The following is a 21,202-nucleotide window of genomic DNA, read 5'->3' on the forward strand; positions in this document are numbered from 1 at the left end:
ATCTGTCATGTTAGATCCCTGCCCGGACCTACATGTACATGATCAGTCAAGAATTACGGTGAAATGGAAATAAAAGGCACGGCTCGTGAGAGAACCAGTGCGACTAACAATTACATGGTTTTCCACAATAAGATCACCACCATGATGCCGCGCCCTCATCAGATGCTGTTCATCAAGTTCCCTCAACTACAGTGCTGGCAACTGAAATCCGACCCCTTTGGCGGCACGGCGCGCCGCCAAGGGGGTCGGATTTCAGTTGCCAGCACTGTAATAGTACAATAAAAGCATATAGCTGCTCGCACTGTGCCGCATACATGTACATAGTGAAATACAGTCATACACAAGTCAAGCTCAGTATCCAACTGATCAATGTACGTGTACCATCATTCACTGCCAGTGCAGTGTACTTGTACATGAGTACAGGCTGCTGGCCACATCTAAACAATGACGGTTACAGAAACATGGGCACATCGTTATAGCAGTTATCAGGTCAAAGATGAGTTGCACTGTTTTGCGGCAATGGCAAATCATCGAGTTCCTTGAGTTGGATACGTAAAATACGGTAAAACGTGCCCTAACTGGACGTTGTTGGTGCAGCAGAAACTATCTTGATATGACAGGATTCCGCTTGATCCAGGGATGCACGTTTGATCCACAGCACTTTGGTACAATCATGACAATTTGTCCAGTCAATACAGGATTCAGCTTGGTCACACAGGGTCCGGCAAACACAGCGGGTTTTACTGTGCAATGCATGGGTCATACTGCATGGGTCATACTGCATGGGTCATACTGCATGGGTCATACTGCATGGGTCATACTGCATGGGTCATACTGCATGGGTCATACTGCATGGGTCATACTGCATGGGTCATACTGCATGGGTCATACTGCATGGCCATGGGTGTGGGTCATACTGCATGGGTCATACTGCATGGGTCATACTGCATGGGTCATACTGCATGGGTCATACTGCATGGGTCATACTGCATGGGTCATACTGCATGGGTCATACTGCATGCCCCATGGGTGTGTGGAGGTATCGTCATTCATATAATGCTGAGAGTAATGGATCAAGTCGGTTCAAAGTACACTACTCGTTCCCATTCACAGTCTTCCATCTTTGTGATGTCACGGAAGCCGAGTCAGAGAAGCCAAAATCTTGAGGGCGGGCATTAGGATTGGTAGTGACGCATACCAGGCTATGTTTTGATCTTTTTTCCCCGCATCAACACAACATCTTACTACATACTGCATTAAACGCGTGGTTTGCGTTTAAGAACCGGAGTCCAGTAACAACCGCCGGGTAGATGCCTTCTCGCTGACATACTGCCGGGTTGACGACTATCCTCTAGCTTCCACGATGCAGGCAGTAGCAGCAGCGAGGGAGGATTGGACTTTGGACACTCACCGTCCAGAGCGGGTGCGTTGACAATCGGCTCTTTGATTTTCCAGTTTCTGGGAATTGAGTTCCCTCTGTAGGCACCAAGCATGTGCCTGGGCTGTGATCTATGGTCATGCGCAGTGTGCGACATTGCATTAGATCGTTTGCGTGATGCGTAGGCTTGATCTGCTTGCCCTGCCGCCGCCGTGAGTCTGGGTTGGTGCTGGTGACCTACAGTATTCCTGAGCTCAGATCTTGGTGGCAACCTAGGTGGAGAGCTGTGGAGCAATGCACACACACATACACACCCCCACCCCCACACGTGAGTGCACATGCACACACACATACACACACACACACAACACACACACACGTGCACACACACACACACAGACACACACACACGTGCACACACGTGCACACACACACACACACACACACACACACACACACACATACACACACACACACACATACACACACACACACACACACACACACACACACACACAAACAAACACACACATACATGAGTTTCTTGAATCAATCAATCATCAGGCAACATAATAATAACGTTTGTTATGTTGCCTGACAATATGTTTCCTTGGTGAGGACCCAGTCGCTTTCATTGTGTGTACAAGCTCCCACCGTTAGGCGCTGCATCTGCCGCTAGGGTTTATCGGGTGTAAGCGGCCGTCGTGAGTTCCCTTCGGGAACGGACACGATAATTTTTTTTTTTTTACAAGCTCCAGTGCACCCTAGCACTGTTGAGCATTCTTTCAAAGACTTTGGGGTGGACGGGATGGGACCACTTCTCCTGTAGACACAATGATATATACATATAGATTTACAGGAGACGCAGTCTTGTGCGGGTACATGCATAGAACTCGCACAGCAGTAGAATGTTACTGCCGCATTGGCCCGTACAGGTCACACATACAGGATACTACTAGCACATACAGGATACCGTATAGCACTGGTAGGTTCTTTCAACTAGCCTCCATGGCATGAATTATTCCGCAGTAGATGACGCGCCGCAGCCAAGCAGCAGAGTACACTGTAGCACTGAATGCCCCGAGACATGCAGGCCACTGTACTGTAAGCTATCAGTTCTGCAAGGATTTAACCTTAACCAGACCGTGATGTGTGGAGTGATTCCGTGCAGATACTGGAAATAGCGGCTAGTGTCGCAGGCAGTCGGAACTCATTCGCTATGGGTGTACAATTGGCACCAGGCCACGTTGCTTGATGCTTGAGAAGGCGTGAAACTCGGAGCGAGCTCAAGCGTCTCGGTCTCCATTCCAGGGAGCCATGAAATAGTGGGGTGTGACAATTTCTTGCTAATCTACACCGTGCATATGCCAGCAAGCTTTTTCCCTTGCAGTATTGCACTCTATGGGTAGTAGGGCTCTCGGTTTCTTTCTTTCTATTCACTATGCATGGCACCAAACCCAAGCATTGGATCAGGGGACGCTGCATGTTCACACGCACGCACGCACGCACACACGCACGCACACACACACACACACAGTCTCACCTTGACCGTGGCAAAGTCACACGTGTGTGCGCAAAGAAGCCATGACGTTCTGTAGTCTCTCCCGGCCGAGCACCACACCCATCATCATCATTGTCATCATCAGAAGCAGCAGCAGCGCAGGCAGTGTTTTCAGACCTGCAGGGAATCATTGCATATTCAGCTGCTGATGTGAGCTTGACTTTCTCCTGAATCTCTGCTTCATCGCCTTGGTGCATTGGTTCGTGCCTACAGCTGGCATGTGGCACGCTCAAGCTGTGGAGAAAAGGAAACCTTTCCGGAGTCCCAACTCTAACGTACATATAGTCGTTCACACTTTTCATAGTCATGTACTCGGGTTCATCACTCCCGGATTCCCGGCGGTCATCAGGGGTCATGTTCGGTGACTTGGGTAGTGGATTAGGATACCTCCCGGCCCAAGCATGAGGTTGTCTTGGCGACGTCTGCTCTGACCGGTCCAGACTGCTGGTTCTTGCTCCTGTGGGCATTCTGCCAAACTGCACTGCCCCGGAGTACACATACTCATTGTATGGGTCATCATCATCAAAATTGTACTCCACTGGCCTGGTAACATTGTCTTCCAAGGAGTTGCTTCGACACGAGGTTTCTCTCTGCCGCGGGGTGATGGCACCCGACTCTGCTACAGCAGCTGACACATCTGATATTGCTGGACACTTGCACTCGTCATCGTTCCTGGCAAGTTGCTCAACGAAAGATGTTTCTTTCGTTTTTCCGCTGGCCAATTGCACGTCCTCAAGGTGACATTTGCGCTCAGAAGCAGGCCTATGCACAACAGAATATATTCAGTGAGAGTAAAGTACAATAACGTGCGTGTGTCCATTGTACATGATTTAAATACCAGACCAGTTCTGCATTGAATCAAGCATGCGCTACATGGTTCTGTACCCTGACATCTTACACCCTTCTTGATGTATCCAGCACCGCCGGAAGCAGTTTTCAATTAGTCCGGTCATACCATAGTCTTCCAGACAGTTTGTGTATAACATGGCGGGGACATAATGCCCTCCTCACCGGTACACATGTGTTGGTGGCCATGAGTTGGCCCGGCGTTAACCTGACCAACTGGATCGGTTCCGGTGGGCCTGATACCGTGGTGAGGTTAACTTTTCACTTTCTTATGGAGAGCGGAGTTGCGTATAATTTAGGATTTGGTACAGGGATGAATTTATCCTGTGTCGCATCGCAGTTTGCGATGCAAAATTGATCGACTGCTACTCAAAAGTCACCGTGGTTTGCAAAAAGCTGCGATACATACAGACTATCCATGCCTATCCTGCGCTGTCAAGTAGCATGTATACAGTGCAGTGTATGTGGTGCAGGCACTCTCAATTTGCGTGCACAAGTATGACTCAGTCGGTTTTTTTTGCAAATGGGCTTTCAGCATCACTCTCAAGAAGGACAATGTGGTAAATGTACAGTCACCTACCTGTGCCTATATATTTGGCATGGTGCATCCATATGTAATTTAACCCCGCTTCCTATTTCACACCTTCGCGTACGCACATGCACCTCGTATGCACCAGCGGTAACTGTTGCGTGCCTGTGCTGTTACATGCCTACTCTGTCCCTGTGTTCTCCACTTCTCCTTCTGTCTTCATCAAGTATAGTTTGTAATTCCTACCGGAGTGTGATGGTTGTGTTGGATTGAGAGAGTGTGCATGGGCATTTATCCTTAGTGCTGTTGCAGTAACGCAACAGTAAACATCCAACCTTCAAAGAAAAATGCTAATCAAAATCAAAGACTGCTACACAATTGTGATTTTGTATAGCAGAAACTGCTATGCGAAAATATGACAATAAATTCATCCCTGTGGTATTAGGGACATCTCTACGAAGGCCTCAACTATTACAGTGGTTATGCAAAGGTAGAACTTGGTGTGCAGCCAGCCTCGGATTTAACTACCGCTCGCGAGAAACGACACTATCTTCGGAACTAGAAACTCGCAAGTAGTAAGTATTTGACTGCATATTTTCAACCTCACGAATAATGACAGCCTACGAATAGGAACACTGCTCCCATGCCCGATCGATGGTCATAATTCACAAGGTTGACTGTACTAGTATTCAAGATTGGGCTGATGTGCAGGATGCCTTACCTGCTCGAACTGGACACAACCAGCTGTGCACACGGAGGTGACTTGCTATGTATCGCTGCTGGCACAGCGTGGTACGCATGAAGACCACAGGCACGGTTAAAAGCAGCAGCAGCAGCATCACCACCTCCCCAATCAGTGTTCACTGTCATGGATTCAATCTCTGAATGCTGCGGCGTGAGCTCTGCACTTTCCTCAGCATCCGTTGCCGACCCACTGGCAATTATTTGGTCACCAGAGCTCGTGCGTTGTGAGCCGAGAATGTCCTTTGTACCCTCCTTACGTAAACTACTGCTTGGTGGATCTCCAACAGCACAGCCCGTGTCACCTTTCATTATCATATACTCTGGTTCGCGATCACTCTTGGATTCCCGGCGGACAGCGGGTGTCATGTTCAGTGACTTAGGTAGTGGATTAGGAGATCTCCCGGTCCCAGCGTGAGGTTGTCTTGGCGACGTCTGCTTTGACCGGTCCAGACTGCTGGTTCTTGCTCCTGCGGGCATTCTGCCAAACTGCACCACCCCAGAGTACACGTACTCATTGTATGGGTCATCATCATCAAAATTGTACTCCACTGGCCTTTCAACATCGTCTTCCAAGGAGTTGCTGCGATACGTGTTTTCCCTCTGCCGCGGGCTGATGGCACCCGACTCTGCTACACCAGCTGATACATCTGATATTGCTGGACACTTGCACTCGTCATCGTCCCTGGCGTCTGAATGCATGAGCTCTGCACTTTCTTGAGCATCCTTTGCCAACCCACTGGCAATTATTTGCTCACCAGACCTCGTCCATTGTGAGCCGAGACTATCCGTTGTACCTTCCTTACATAACCTACAGCTTGACGGATCTCCAACAGCACGGCCCATGTCACCTTTCATGATCTTATACTCCGGTGCGCGACCACACTCGGATTCCCGACGGACATCAGTTGATGTGCATCGGGGCTCGCCTAATGCTAGTAGATTAGGGGGTTTCCCACTCTTGTGATCCGCAGGTTGCACTGATGGTGTCGGCTGTGACTGCTCCAAGCTGGCGTTTCTTGTTCCTGTTGGTATTTCACCAGACTGCGCATACTCAGAGTACGAGTATGCATATTCATTGTACGGGTCGTCATCATCCAAATTGTACTCAACTGGTTCAGCAATAGCCTTTGGCGAGTTACCCCGGCACGACATGTTCTCTCTCCGATGGATGATTCTGTTCGACTTTGCCAAATCTAGTAACTCATCCGGTTGCATCGAACACCCACGCTCATTGTTGTTCGCTGGAAGCTGGTCCGGCGGCTGTGCTTCTCTGCTGATTCCACTGAGTACGTACGCTTCCTCGCGTTCTTCTCTATTGTCAGAAACAGACATACATACAGCAGAAATAGATCAGAGTAAAGGTTGTGTACATATAATTATACAAGAGAAAGGAGAAGGGACACATTGACACGAGTTATGAGCAACTGTCCACCACTGTAGCTAGATGATAAACGTTCATTGAGAAAGTGCGCCAGCAAGACACACCACATTTCCAGAGTGTTGATACGATCAACGGCCTGACACCTGGCTCCAACATATCTCCAGAGTGCAAGCCAGCAGCTTTCCAACTTGGAAGTGGGTTACCGGTAAGTAAACTGAGACTGCTTGAAATGCCGGTCAAGCCATTGGCTCAGAATCTGAGCTTTAAATGCTGCATTTATGATGAGTCGTCACAACCTATATTATGGCAAAACGCACGTCATGTGAATGTAGTCAACTCATCCATGACAAGGCTAGTATCATTCAAGTGGAGTAATGTAGGATATTGGCATTTGGGTCTGCCCAATTCATTTTCCCGCAAAACTCCTACGGTATTCACCTTCAATAACCTCCGAGTCGCCCAAGTTGGTTGGTGTGGGGCTTCGAGTTTTCGGTTACGGATCACACTGTCCACTATCTTATTGGTCTCATCATGACTTGATCCAGTAACAGTCGTCCTTGTTGTGCTTTGGACATGCGTAGGAGCTAAGTAAAAGGACCTTTAATGTTTCGGCACTCTCTATAGGGCCTCTGAATCATCTCACTTTCTGACGGTCCATTAGCGCTATAGCTTACAGTGGTGGACAGTTTCTCTAACTAATAATATCATGTGTCCCTTCCCATTTCTATAATATACTCAGTATCCGAATCCGAGAGGGCACAATCATGTGCTGAATAAAGAAGTCATAATGATTCAGGGTGCCACAACTCAGGATTTTTCGGTATCTGAGATACTGCCAATTAATTTTGAGGTTTCTTTTACGCCTGCCATTTTTTGGTGATGCAAAAGTCAACGCTTATCCGCAGGTTTATTATGCATTGACAAGTACATAGTGACTATTGTGCAACGTGTAGCCAAAATATTCTGCCTTGGAATACCAATTAATTATTTACCTCGAACCAGTCCACGCTCTGTCCTTTGTGGGAATTTCGGAGGACGACATCAGCAGTTGGTAATTTCCGCTCGATCAAATCCAGAGCATTCCAAGCTTCGCAAGGACTGGAGCTTCAATTTTAGTCCAAACGCCTCGAAGGAAGCCTCATTTTCGTTCCCGCTCCATTCTTGCGAATGAAGCTACTTGTAGAATCTGATTTACGATTCATAGTACTGCTAGATCTGCCGTGCAGTGATGCCCTTGCGTAGACCTGTGGCCATAGGCAAAATAATAAGCCGCATAGTGGCTGTGCGCGTGCAGTGCAGTGCAGGTCAGTCTACCAATGACATTACGCCGATGGCGATGGTGTCACAACGAGTTTCGTGCCATGACAGTGAAGCCTACCTGCAGAAGACAATCAGTGAAGAGAGTTGCCACTGATGTGGCAGTCGAGCCTGGTCTCCAACCGCTGACTGGAGAGCTCTTGCTTCAGTACCGGACCGCTGTCACCGACGACCAGGCCCGATTGAGGCAAAACGAGAGGCGGAGCTTCGTGACATGACAGCGAACCTGCTGTCTGAAGAGAGTTGCCACTGATTTGTCAGTCGAGCCTCGTCTGCAGGGCGCTGACTGGAGTCCAGCGGAGAGAGAGAGAGAATCCAGACCTCAATCACACATGACCAAGCCCCGATTGGATTTTGAGGCTAGTGCCAGTAGTGGTGTGTGGGGGTAGATCATTCGAGCGTGTGTTTCTACCTTCTACTTCTTTGATCTACAGCCAGGTTTTCACCCTTTTCAACGGCAAAATAATATTGAACATCCTCCTTTGGCCTTACCTCACTCACGTCACCGGACGTTACAGCACCGTGAGAACTAGAACTTCGTAGTCAGCGTTTCAACGAAGCGGAGCATGCCACTTTTAAAAACTTTCCTACCCTCAGCTTTCCCAGTCCGTGATCATGGTGATGGGATGGAAAAGTCTGCCAATAGCTTCTACACTGGCTGCTGGTCGCGTCTTTAGTACCGGTATTCGACAGGACGAAATAGCAACCCGGCCAAGGGAATTCGTGGACTCGGGACCGTCTTTCATTTGCTATTAGCATCACTTGTTGGTGTTGCACTCGTCGAAACCGGTCCCAGCCAGCCATTGACACAATCATCTGTCGTGAGGATGGTGGCTGAGGGGGTTATCTGATGATGCGGCACTAACTTGTTCGCTCCATGCATGCACAACAACAATTATTACCGGTATGAAAACAATGACGGCGACGACCACAGCGACAGCGGCGATGACAACAACAACAACACCACCACCACCACCAACAACAACAACAATAAAAACAACAACGACAACAACAGCGACAATAACAGCGACAACAACAGCAACAGCAACAGCAACAACAACAACAACAACAACAACAACAACAACAACAACAACAACAACAACAACAACAACAACAACAACAACAACAACATAAACAGCAACAACAACAACAACAACAACAACAACAACAACAACAACAACAACAACAACAACAACAACAACAACAACAACAACAACAACAACAACAGCAGCAACAGCAACAATTCACGATCCGCGTATCCGTAGGAACGCCACCCACCCTTCATGAATCAAGGTGCAGATGCAGCTCCTAAAGCAGTGGGAGGTGAGTAGATCAGACCCACCACAAAAATGGTCAAAGCCCGAAAATCCCATTCTCTGCATGCATGGCTGGAAAAAATCCTTCCACTTCCAAGCAGGGCTTGAACCTGGTACCCTCAGTGGCCTTAGACCATCCCACTATGCCTGCCAACAACAACAACAACAACAACAACAACAACAACAACAACAACAACAACAACAACAACATCCAAAAATACATGTAGAAACACGTCGGTGGTGAAATCACAAAGTGTGATATAGGGAAGGGCATAAAAGCCCGTATATAACGTTAGAAGGGAAGGATGGGCCAAGGTGAGAACCCTGGGCCATGGGTGGCACCAGAAGAGACTGGGCACGTAGGCGACTTGCCAGAGAGGACGTTGACACAAAGTACTTAGACGTTGACGAGTTTTGAAAAAGTTCTCATTCAAATAATAGCAAAGACTAGCTCAAGGCAAGCATACTCATATGTCATAACCGTACAAGTATCAGCAGGCGCACATGCATCCAGTGGTTTGTGAGATTTCCCACTTTCTTGTACTCTCTCTCTCTCTCTCTCTCTCTCTCTCTCTCTCTCTCTCTCTCTCTCTCTCTCTCTCTCTCTCTCTCTCTCTCTCTCTCTCTCTCTCTCTCTCTCTCTCTCTCTCTCTCTCTCTCTCCGCTACCATGCTATACTCCGTGCAATCATAAGTGCTGAAGTAGATGTGAAGGTAAATTGTGAACATATGTTTGTGTACATACCGGTAATGCTTATACTGTAACAACGGGTACCAGTAGGTTGCACACAGTGCCGGTCATGGTGACATCATGGTCATGGTGACATCATGGTCATGGTGAGATCATGGTCATGGTGAGATAATCATGAACGGTGTGACCGGCGGTTGCAGCATACCAGGTTGTTATAGACCAGACTTAGAGGTAGCAGCAAATCCTGTTCTTTGCACATGCTATTATTTTATTATTGCAGTTTTTTTGCTTCTGTAGTTCTGAGTGGTTGTGTGAAAAGGTCACTGGAACATACATACATGCTCACTGCAGGCATGGCAACAGGGCCTGAACGAAACACCAATGTGATAACATAAAAGTAATGGAATTTTGCCCGCATGCAGACAATGTGTAGGCATGATCCGTCAAGCTCTAGTGGAGTGTTATTGTAAATCAATCAGCTATGTGCCCTATGGAGGAGCACTGGAGTCCGGGAACCACCAGGAAGGCGGCTGTGAGTTGGCAGGCGGGGGCTAATGGCCGCCTCCATGCGCTTCTTAGGCTTTGGAGGTGGCACGGGAGGATTTGGTCGAGGGCGCAACGCCTCGGGAGAGGCAGCGTGGGAGCCAACCTTATCGGCTTTGCAGGTCCTCGGGAGTGTGTTCATCTTGTCCATTTCAGGCTTGTCTGCGACGCTGGTGCGGTCGTCACTTGAACGCGGGGACGGTGCTTGCCACCGCCTCGGTAGACTATTCGTGCTGGCCTCATTGAACGGTGTTGGCCGCTGTCTCGGTAGACTATTCATGCTGGCCTCACTGAACGGTTTTGGTCCTTGTCCTGATTGACACTGATAGGTGTGATTCTGGTAGCTGGATTTGGGGGACGAACTGGTCGGTGCGGAGCTGGAGTAGGAGGTCAAAGAGGCGACCAGGAGAGAATAGGCCGGAGTGAGTTTCAACACCCCCCCCCCCCCCCCCCCCCCACACACACACCAATCTATGCAAGCAGGCTCTGGCAGAGGGATTTTTCTAAATATTGCAAGTTGCAATAACAAAGGAATACGCACCACCGACACCGGGCACCCCTTGAGAAGGTGTTTGCTTCTCTGTGCCGTCCGTGAGGTCTGAATGCTGCACGCGGTGGGCGCATGCAGCCAACGCGTCTCCAAAGCAACAAGGCATGTTTAGCAGTTGTGGAGAAATCACGTAGAGCGAAACCCAACAGCGCAGATTTTTACGTTTGAAAATTACGTGCAGTTCCTACGTTATTTTCATACGTAATTCCGCAGAGCGAAACCTCCCTAATACGTCATACCTGGTAACAGTAGATTCCGCCGTAATGTATACTCTAAACCAGCTGAGGGTAAATACTTGCACACAACAAAACACCACATGGCATGGGCCAAGGTAAATGTATTCCCAGTGCTACTCCGCAGTGTGGCTTACCGTGCGACGTGCGGTAGCGTGGCCTGTGCATACGGACGCAATGGCACTGGGCGTCCATCCGGATTGTCGACTGCGCCACTCACACTAGCTGCACAATCACTGGCCGCCTTCCCAATGGCGAACTGTGCATACGGAGATGGCTGCATAACATAACGTTCATCCCGGTATGGGTCGTTGTCAGTCAAGCCACTCACCACACAGTGCTGCGTTTTGCGATTTGACAAAGAACTCTCCTCATGACCGGCAGGATGAGGTAAAGTTCCACTTGTGTACTCATCAATCTTGTGATAGTCGAGAGCATCATCCTCATCATCCTCGCTGTCTGCTGGCACTGTGGAGTCCTTCACATCACAGCTTTCGTGTTTTGGAAGCCGCAACCCAGTATTGTCTGGTGTCAGCATTTGACCAGGAGCGGAAGGACTTGAAACTGCAAGTGGACACACCAGTTCCCGCATTGTTGAGCTATTCGAGCCATGGCGAGCAGCAGGAGGAGTGCTGGCCAAGAACATGGTTGATGATGGGCAGGATGATGACATGCTTGTGCTAGTAGTAGGTGACTTGGCAGGTAGCGGCAATAAATATCCCGATGGCGTTTGTAATAGACGCGTTGTATCGCTGACAGTAGTGTGGGGTTGTGATGATGACGTGAGAAGCGGTGGGGGAGAGTACAACTTGTCTGTACAGTCCATTTTACCCATCCACGACTCTGAATGCACGTATTCCTTATACGGATAAGCATCGGGACTGTTCCCACCTTGCCAGTCTTCAGATTCCTGAGCACTATGAGCCGATTCCTCTCCGGGGTAATCAACATAGAGGTGGCTTCTCGGACCGGCCGCAGCCAAACCCTTCGCTGGACCACTTGAGCCACTGCACGAAGTCGGATGTTCATCGCCAACATCTGGTGAGCACTGGAGAATCGAGGCTGCCTCTCTGATGCGCTCATCAGACTGTTGGAGCTCCTCAGTGCTATCTGGCTGAGACAGATCACTTTGACTGAGCCGGTTGAGGATAGAACCAAAAAACTCTTCAATTGCCAGGACAGGAAGCCCTTCACTGGCTGCCTCTGCCATCGTCGCACTTGGTACTGGCATCGGCGATCGCCGTTCTCTGTAAACAGAGTGCTTGCGTGATTCTTCCAGCAGCCTGCCAATGTTGCGAGACAGAACCTTCCCATCTTCTCGCTCAGATTTCGACCTACGCACCAGAAAGCAAGAGACACATGGAAACAGTGTTCCACAACGGCAAGATGTAGACAAACTGATGGAAGATGAAAGGCACTGCCAGCCCATCATGCAACTCTGCTCACAGGTGACAAATCGAGAGAATCAGAGGTTCGAACAAGTACTTGATAGAGTGTTGCACAGTGTAATGTTAAATTTTGTCAAGCTGGCCTGGCGAATTGAAGATGATCTGGCCAATACTATGCGAGGAATACCCGTGACAAAGTCTGGCTCTTTCTAGGGCCTTCTTTGGCAGCAAAACAGGGCAGGGAGACTGCATTGCCAGACATGTTGATGTACATTCTATTGTTGGTCTATAACCATGCTCCCGCTTCCGAGTCCTCGTGGTAGTGAGAGCCATTTTTCTTCAGACTTTCCCCTTTTACCACCTTCAAACCTACTGCAGCGTGGTTTTTCAAGCATTGGGGCACTCCATGAGCTAGTTTGTCATGATGTGTGTGGGTACAATGAGGATTGCATCTCACCTGCCTGCGCACTTTCATAGGAAGTGCGAGTCTCGAAGTCTAATTGGAGTGGCGGGCGGTATCTGCTGGGATAGCAACCACACTGTAGCTCAGTGGTAGACCATCGCTGGGCTACAGCAAAAGTCCCTGGTTCGAGTCCGGGTGGTAAAAGTCAAATTTTTCTTCAGGCTTTTCAGTCCCGTCCAATCGAGCTCGAACTGATACAATGTGCTTCGAATTATGTGCACTCAATTTGGTACTATTGGCACGTTTGTCAAACAATTTCAACACATGAACATCATTCCCCATGGAACTGCCCCTCCATGCCTAACGACCTGCTCTCGACCGCGCTCTCCCGCAAAACTGATCCTCGTCCAGTACAGTGAAATTACTGAGTACCAATAATTTCTGAAGCTAGAGCAGTGGATCGAAGTACGGCCAGGTCAAAGTGTAGCACACGTACAAGTGGCCAGACCTGCTGCCGTACCCGTGAACGTACACATGTACATGTTGCATCACGTGTACATCACGCATTGCCATATTCACACCAACACGTCTATGACCCGGGTAGGCTGGATGTTCATTTAGAATTTAGGGGTGAAACGGTTACCCTTTAAGGCTACAAACGGGTACCTGGCTTAACGGGCGGGTTATTGGGTACCCTTTAGCAGCCAATAGTAACAGCTACTATACATTTCGTGCCAGGAGGACATGCAAAGTCATGCAAATCACAGCAAGTACACTACAACGCGGCAAGCGCACTTACCGCGCTGCATGCAAAACAGTCAAAATTGTCATATGTAGCAGGATCGAACAAACAACACATTCAAATTGTACATCGAATTGTGCGACTGTGCAAACCAGCTAATATTACCATACTGTACCGTCGTACACAGCTAATGGGTACTCGTTTGCTAACGGGTCAGTAGCTAAACAAACGGGTACCCGGATCACCCCTAATTTCGATTCCAGTCAGACTGTCAACATACGGTAATTATATACCTGGTTTAAATCTCACCTGCCCGAGAACCCCTCAAAGTCTGGATGTTCTTGAATCATCTCGGTGAGCAGCTGGCGAAATGTTTTCTTAATCTCCTTTTCCCCGGTAGTTTCGACTGCGCAATAGTGACCGTCTGAGTCAGGATCCCTCAGCACCACTGGCTCCTTTGCATGTGCAGTTATCAGCGCAATGAGGCGTGCGCGGAACAACGCCTTGCACTCCTCCACGCCATTCACCACTCTGCACATGTCCATGGTGGTGTAGGAAAAGATGGCCGACGAGGAGGTCCACGTCTGCGTGTGCCGCTTCACGTGCCGTGCCATGAACGCATCGCCCGCAGCCAGCGTGGCTCGCTTCTGCTCGGCTCTCATTTGCACAGCATTCAGCCACGGGATCGGACCCATTGGCTGGCCGCGCAGTGAAAGAGCATGATGTGCAACGTAAATGAAAGGCATGTCAACACCGCAACACTCTGCAGACGAGACAAAGAATGCTGGAATAGAGATTTTGCCATATCTGAAGCCAATGCGAGACGGATCGTCTCGAAACTTGCCGGGGCTTTTCTCTCCGGAGAAGAACTCCACGATGTTCAAGCGTTTACTCAGCTCCGGAGCGTCCTCACTCTGGCTGAACACGTCACACTTGCTTATCATGATTGCCACTGAGGCCTCGCGCTTGTTCTTCGGAATGTTCGCCCAGCACTTCTCCCACATCTGCCACTGGTGTTTGCGCTGAGCACGTGTAGCCGTCGGGTCCAGAACATACAGATAGGCTTGCACTCCAGCGCCGCCGCCATCTCTGCCTCTGACGTTCTTGCTAAAGTACTCTTTCGGAAACGACGTGCCTTGTGTACTCTTTGCTCGCGTCAGCTCTCCGAGATGAGAGCGACAGCTGTAGACAACTTTGTTTGCTTCTTTCGGCTTGACAAAGTGGCGAGTGCTACGTTGCTCATACGACTCGGCTCCGGCAAACGGCTTTCCCGTGAATGAATCCACAAAGGTCGTGTGCTCGACGACGTGAATCGACAGGCCATTTCCATCGGACTTCACTTGGCTACCACCACCTCCACCACCACCGTGGTGCATCAGATAGAAGTCACGACGTCCACAGCCAAAGTAGAGGAAGTGATCGCCGCCAATCTCCGCCTCCTGGAAGTCGGCCTGGTCGATCCAGTGAGAGTGATCATTGCCAAGCACACTCCAATCGTCCACGCCGGGACTGACAAACCTCGAACACAAGCTCGACTTTCCAACGCCGGCTGTGCCCTGCTCCATACCCGACGAGCATAGGCCAAGCACGGACAGACGACATTCCGGCATGATTATCCGTTTCGTCCAGCGCACCGTCACTGCAGTGGCTCAGTCAGTGCAGTTTGTTCTGTTGAAATGAACCAGACTGCCTAACCGTCCGAGAGAAGAATTCTTTTAGCGCTGTCTCTCTAGCTGCATCGAAGCGGCAACGATATCCGTTGGTAGCCTGATGCCCTCAAGCAAATATTACTGGCCAGCGTCCCCAGAGACAAGAACTGCCAGCGCAATCACACGGTCTCTTCTCTTTCTGTTCGTCAGGAAGGCGGCTGAGTGACATTACCGAAGCAACTTCCTGCAGATGAATTACTCCGAAATCCACAGAGCGCGTGCTCTGCTTTGAGAAGAGGCATGCAGCCCAAGCGAAATCTCTGCGGCCTACTAGTAGTTGCTCGAGACCGCAGTCGCAATTCCATTGATAAGCAAGCTAGAGCTAAGGTCAGCAGGTGCGGCCAACTGCATCGCTTCAAGAAACAGCGAAATGAATAGGAAGAACGATGGATTTGTCATTGCCAGGATCTAGGAGGAAAGCATAGATTTCAGGACAGACAGTGCATGACCGTAATGTACTGATGTAGATCTACATGTATGCATATTCTGCACTGGACAGTCAGTGTACTTGTAACAGTGAGTAACGGTTACGTTAGCATAGAATACAATGTACTAGACAAAGACTAGTATAACTAAGTAACTATAAGAGTGTAGAGCGGGATCAGGGAGGCCATTCCCATACATCGCCAGATCACATTTTTAGCAGTGACAGCCATCTGCTGCCTGCACCGAACAGCCTAACCTTGGCTTACCGGTACAGGCTTGGTTGAGTCCGACCACTACTGGCACTAGGCACCACCCCAACACGGCAACAGACTCAGTTGAAGGGAAACTGAACGCCAAAAATAAGTATGGCTTATCCGAAGGAGAATTGGGCACTGATTCCGATGAGCTATGTCTCGAGCCGATCAGAGAAGAGGAACTGTGTCAAATTTCATAAATAACACCTCCCATATTTGGAAATTGGCCATGATGACGTGCGTACTGCTTAGCTGTCACCATGCTGTGTATGTGCAGCAGTGTAATTGAATGGAAGAAAACAATAATACTTTGGTGTTTTGCAGCTCTGTTTCGTTCCCTGACGGTAACCAAATCTAGATGTAGGAATCTGTTGAGCAGGAGAGTGACACATATCTTCCCGAAGGCTGTCCAGGCTGCAGTGGTGATGAAAAAGACACGATCATCACCCCGAGATCGATCGTAGCGAATTGGAAAACTCATGGTGAATTTGCTTCCACTCCAAGGCAATGTCGAGGTATGAAGGGTGCTTGTACTGTCTTCCAAAGTGAAGAGGAGATGAACATGGCTTTGCATAGCTGATGTTCTATGCCAACTTACCTACTCTTGCTGGTACCGTAGTGGCATATTGCAAATTTCGTGGACGAACAACTCTAGTCACTAGTGCTAGTGGCTAGTGAGCAACACTAACAGGTGAGATTTTTCAATTCGACAAAAATTGTTTTTATTTGAGAATTGACAGTGGCAGTCATTAGACTCAGTAGGTGTCTCTCTGCTGCTTCTTTCCCTTCATCGGTAGGGTTGTGCTTGAAGTAAAAATAAATAGAAAATGTGGAACAAAAATCTGATCATGTAATTCGAATTTGAACTTCAAAGTATGTGTACATCAAATCACAAAAATGACTGTCAAGGTGGTGCTGTGCATTGAAAAAGACTGGGAGCTGGCAGCAATGGAAAGGGTAGAAACGAAACCAGTAATGCAGAGTATTCATAAGGTAGAGGGAGATGAAAACGGGAGAGGAGTAGTGAGCACTTCAGTTTGAAGTAGTGTCAATAGACAGCATCGTGTTGCATACGTTGTGAATATTGTGTGAATCTAATAATTGTCACGAAATTGATATCCAAAATTATTATCCCCTGAGTAGTATTATGGTGTTCTCCTGTGTTTACATGCAGAGCCTTGACGTTGCTGGACGAGCGACAATATAAATTACATAAACATGTAGCTCGTGATGTGGGATGACTGCCGTATCGCATTGCCAACGCAAACCCATCCTGTGTCAGTGCAGCCATCCAGCAACTAACTTGAACTCCCCGGACCAGATGCCGCTGCAGCTGAACACCATGCCGATGGAAAGCCAGGAGTTGATAGCAAAGCATTCTGGTCTGCACAGTACAAGGCAAAGAACAATTATGAATTATAATGCATTGTAATCTTTCCCACACTTCTTTGTAAAAACAAACAAACAGTGCCATTATCACAAAACTTGATCAAGCATCTTGATGGAGGTATTTTCCATTGTGCTGGCTCAGCATCTGCACCAGGAAGACCATGTACACTTACACGTATCTTGTGTGTGTGTGTTCGTGCGTGTGTGTTTGTGTATCTGTATGTGCACACGTGTGTGTGGGGGGGGGGGGGGGGGGCACGCACATGTGTATGGGTAGGAGTGTGTGGGGGGGGGGGGGGGGGGGGCGGTACACGCACATGTGTATGGATGTGCGCGCTGCATGCGTGTGTCTGTGGGATGGGGTGGGGGTGCACGCACATGTGTACATGTGTGTGCGCAATACAGCATGTGTGTATGTGTTCGTTGAACACAGGGTGTACTCCTGATTACATAAACTTCGTGATCATTGTGATTTCATGTGCTTTGAAGTTAAACTTCGCAATACATGTACTGATGCTTGATTAGATTTATGTTCCACATGTTCTATTTATTATTTTGGTATCTGTCTCACCGACAGCAACGCGTAGAAGTGAACGGAACCTCAAGTGACTGTAGAACCTGCACTAGGGGCGTTCCCCAGGGTTCCGTCCTAGGCCCTACCCTCTTCAGCATCTACACTCGACTTGTCCCCACTCTGCCATTGCGTTCCCAATGCCTTCTTTATGCAGACGACACCACCATGTATGCCTCTGGAAAGTGTCCACGAATTCTCATGTCTTACTTAGAAGACGATTTTTCAGTGGTTAAGCAGCACCTCACAGATCGCGGCCTGCTCCTGAACTCCAGCAAGAGCCAAGTACTACTGATCCACAGCAGACGCTCACATCCCCCACCTAACCTGAGCATTGTCTGTGGTTCGACTGTTATTGCCCCGTCTGACGAAGTTAAGTATCTAGGACTGACTCTCGATTCAACTTTAAGTTTCAGTGCCCACGTTAACTCCCTCAGGGAAGACATCGGAAAGAAACTAGGTGCTTTTCGACGTGGAAGGAGGAACCTTGCTGTCCAGGCCAGAAGGCAGTTCTACTTGTCAGTAGTCCAGAGCAAGCTCGAGTACGCCAGCACTGCCTATGTCCACTGCCTCGCTGACAATGTGAGAGATCAGCTGCTACGCATAAGTAAGAGAGCCCTTAGATGCATATTTGAGCATGACACATTCACGCGGACATCATACTTGCTTGAGCGATACCACATAATTAGCTTAGACAAAAGATATCATACTAAGTCCATATTCTTCGTGTTCCGTTGCATCCACAATATCTGCAGTTCACTCCTCTCTGACATGTTCTCCCTTCGCCGTGACTGCGCTCACACAGACAGAGTAACCCGCGGCCAAGTCAATTATTCCCTTTCCTTACCCATTGTGCAAGCCCAAGCTGGATACAGATCTATTTCATTCCTTGGTGCTGACCGCTTTAATGCGCTTCCCGAATCCCTTCGCACAAATCATATCCCCAATTCATTTCGCCAGGAACTTAACAATTTCATTCATCTTGGGCACCCTGTAAGAAGACCTTAGGGTCTGTTGGGAATGCCCAAGTAAAATAATAAAATACAATACAACAAACAAAATTTTACTTCAAGCACTTGTACTATTCAAGCACAACCCTACCGATGAAGGGAAAGAAGCAGCAAAGACACCTACTGAGTCTAATGACTGCCACTGTCAGTTCTCAAACAAAAACAATTTTTGTCGAATTGAAAAATCTCACCTGTTAGTGTTGCTCACTAGCCACTAGTGACTAGAGTTGTTCGTCCACGAAATGTGCAATATGCCACTACGGTGCCAGCAAGAGTGGGTAAGTTGGCATAGAACAGCTATGCAAAGCCATGTTCATCTCCTCTTCACTTTGGAAGGCAGTACAAGCACCCTTCATACCTCGACATTGCCTTGGAGTGGAAGCAAATTCACCATGAGTTTTCCAATTCGCTACGATCGATCTCGGGGTGATGATCGTGTCTTCTTCATCACCACTGCAGCCTGGACAGCCTTCGGGAAGACATGTGTCACTCTCCTGCTCAACAGATTCCTACATCTAGATTTGGTTACCGTCAGGGAACGAAACAGAGCTGCAAAACACCAAAGTAATTGTTTTCTTCCATTCAATTACACTGCTGAACATGCACAGCATGGTGACAGCTAAGCAGTACGCACGTCATCAAGGCCAATTTCCAAATATGGGAGGTGTTATTTATGAAATTTGACACAGTTCCTCTTCTCTGATCGGCTCGAGACATAGCTCATCGGAATCAGTGCCCAATTCTCCTTCGGATAAGCCATACTTATTTTTGGCGTTCAGTTTCCCTTTGAGTACATGTCTACTCAGTAGCAGCTGTTCCTACTACTAATATGCCCGTGAATAGTGGTTGTTTGCAGGGAGTCGTATTAGAGTCTTATGCTGACCTTTCATACAAACTTCCAGTCAACTTGCCCATCATGCTGGCGGTTTATACTGGGCATATAAACCTCATACAAACCCCATAGACCACCACAATACAAACTCCTTTTTAGAGATTGAGAATTTATGAAGGTCAGCAAGTACAATACATCCCACTAGTACGCTTGTACGTGAAATATAAACCATCATACAAACCTCGGCTTCGCCTCGGTTTGTATGTCGTTTTATATTTCACGTACAAGCGTACTGTTGGGTTGTATTATAATTATACGTATTCGACTCCCTGATTGTTTGTCAACCATGGTCAACAGTGACACTGGTATATGGGGCCGTGTGACCTACTCAAGCTCAACTGACCTAGCCCAATTCCAAGGATGCCAAACCCCGGAAGTTTGCGCATCGGAATGTTCGATCCAAAGCCTGGACGCGTGTGTTGGCGGCGCGGAGCTAGCGCTAGCGCTAGAAATAGTAGAATGGTCATTTCCGTGCCTACACTACAGACTACAAGTACAAGTGCAGTATCTCTGTGAGACGTCAGAACATTGTTTAGCTAGATAGTGTGTGTCAAATCTGTCGTTTAGTGTGTGTCTTGCCTTCCTAGCCTCCACGGGAAGCACTATCGAGTCTCTGGTGCATGCACATTGTACAGTGTAAGTACAATGTACATGCCAATGCCAATGCCATGTACATTGTACTTACACTGTACATACATGTACATAGTAGCTTGCCCATTTTAAAGGGCATGGCAGTTGACCATGGTTGACACGCGGCGGGCATGCATACCATTGTCATCATGGCATGACTATCTCTAAGTCTGACTACCGTGTTACTTCACGCAGGTCACTGCAACATGTCAACACTGACAGCAGGTCACTGCAACATGTCAACACTGACAACAGACGTCAGTGTTGCAAAGACTGGATACGCTAGTCGTTAGACAAACAGCGACGGAAGCCTTCTCCAACCATGCTCAGGAGATCATGAATCCCAGGTTTCATACACTCTTGCCATGTCACAGATGCAGTTACAATGACGTGTATGTTACCAGGCCCATGGTGTGCTGTTAGCAACAGAACACACTGCAGAGCCCCCCCCCCCCCCCCCCCCCACACACATACTGCCACTATTTTACAAGCCGGCGTACATGTACCTGGTAACATCTCACCACATGTCAGACACACACACACACACACACACACACACACACACACACACACACACGCATGCACACACACGCACGCACACACACGCACACACATACAAACACGCACATGCACACATAAACACACACACGCAGGTGTACACACGCACACACACACACACAATAGACCAATCTAAATCATG

At 48.5% G+C, this 21,202-nt stretch overlaps 1 protein-coding gene and 2 long non-coding RNA genes across 3 annotated transcripts; 1 reads left to right on the forward strand and 2 right to left on the reverse strand.

Moving 5' to 3' along the window:
• Positions 1-329: 329 nt before the first annotated feature.
• LOC135830303 (uncharacterized) lies at positions 330-15,721 on the reverse strand. Its single transcript, XM_065342571.1, has 5 exons — positions 13,931-15,721; positions 11,226-12,422; positions 5,036-6,370; positions 2,922-3,701; positions 330-1,662 (listed from the first exon to the last, which is right to left on the reverse strand). The coding sequence occupies exons 1-5, from the start codon at positions 15,229-15,231 to the stop codon at positions 1,257-1,259; spliced, it is 5,019 nt and encodes a 1,672-aa protein (XP_065198643.1). The 5' UTR covers positions 15,232-15,721; the 3' UTR covers positions 330-1,256.
• An 815-nt stretch (positions 15,722-16,536) lies between these two features.
• On the forward strand, positions 16,537-17,565 carry LOC135830318 (uncharacterized). Its single transcript, XR_010556012.1, has 2 exons — positions 16,537-16,701; positions 17,185-17,565. It is a non-coding gene; the product is annotated as an uncharacterized LOC135830318 (long non-coding RNA).
• Positions 16,776-19,547, reverse strand: LOC135830322 (uncharacterized). Its single transcript, XR_010556013.1, has 2 exons — positions 19,172-19,547; positions 16,776-17,394 (listed from the first exon to the last, which is right to left on the reverse strand). It is a non-coding gene; the product is annotated as an uncharacterized LOC135830322 (long non-coding RNA).
• Between the last annotated feature and the right edge of the window lie 1,655 nt (positions 19,548-21,202).

This window comes from Sycon ciliatum, chromosome 1 (genome assembly GCF_964019385.1).
Source record: "Sycon ciliatum chromosome 1, ocSycCili1.1, whole genome shotgun sequence".
In the NCBI taxonomy this organism is placed as follows: Eukaryota; Metazoa; Porifera; class Calcarea; order Leucosolenida; family Sycettidae; genus Sycon; species Sycon ciliatum.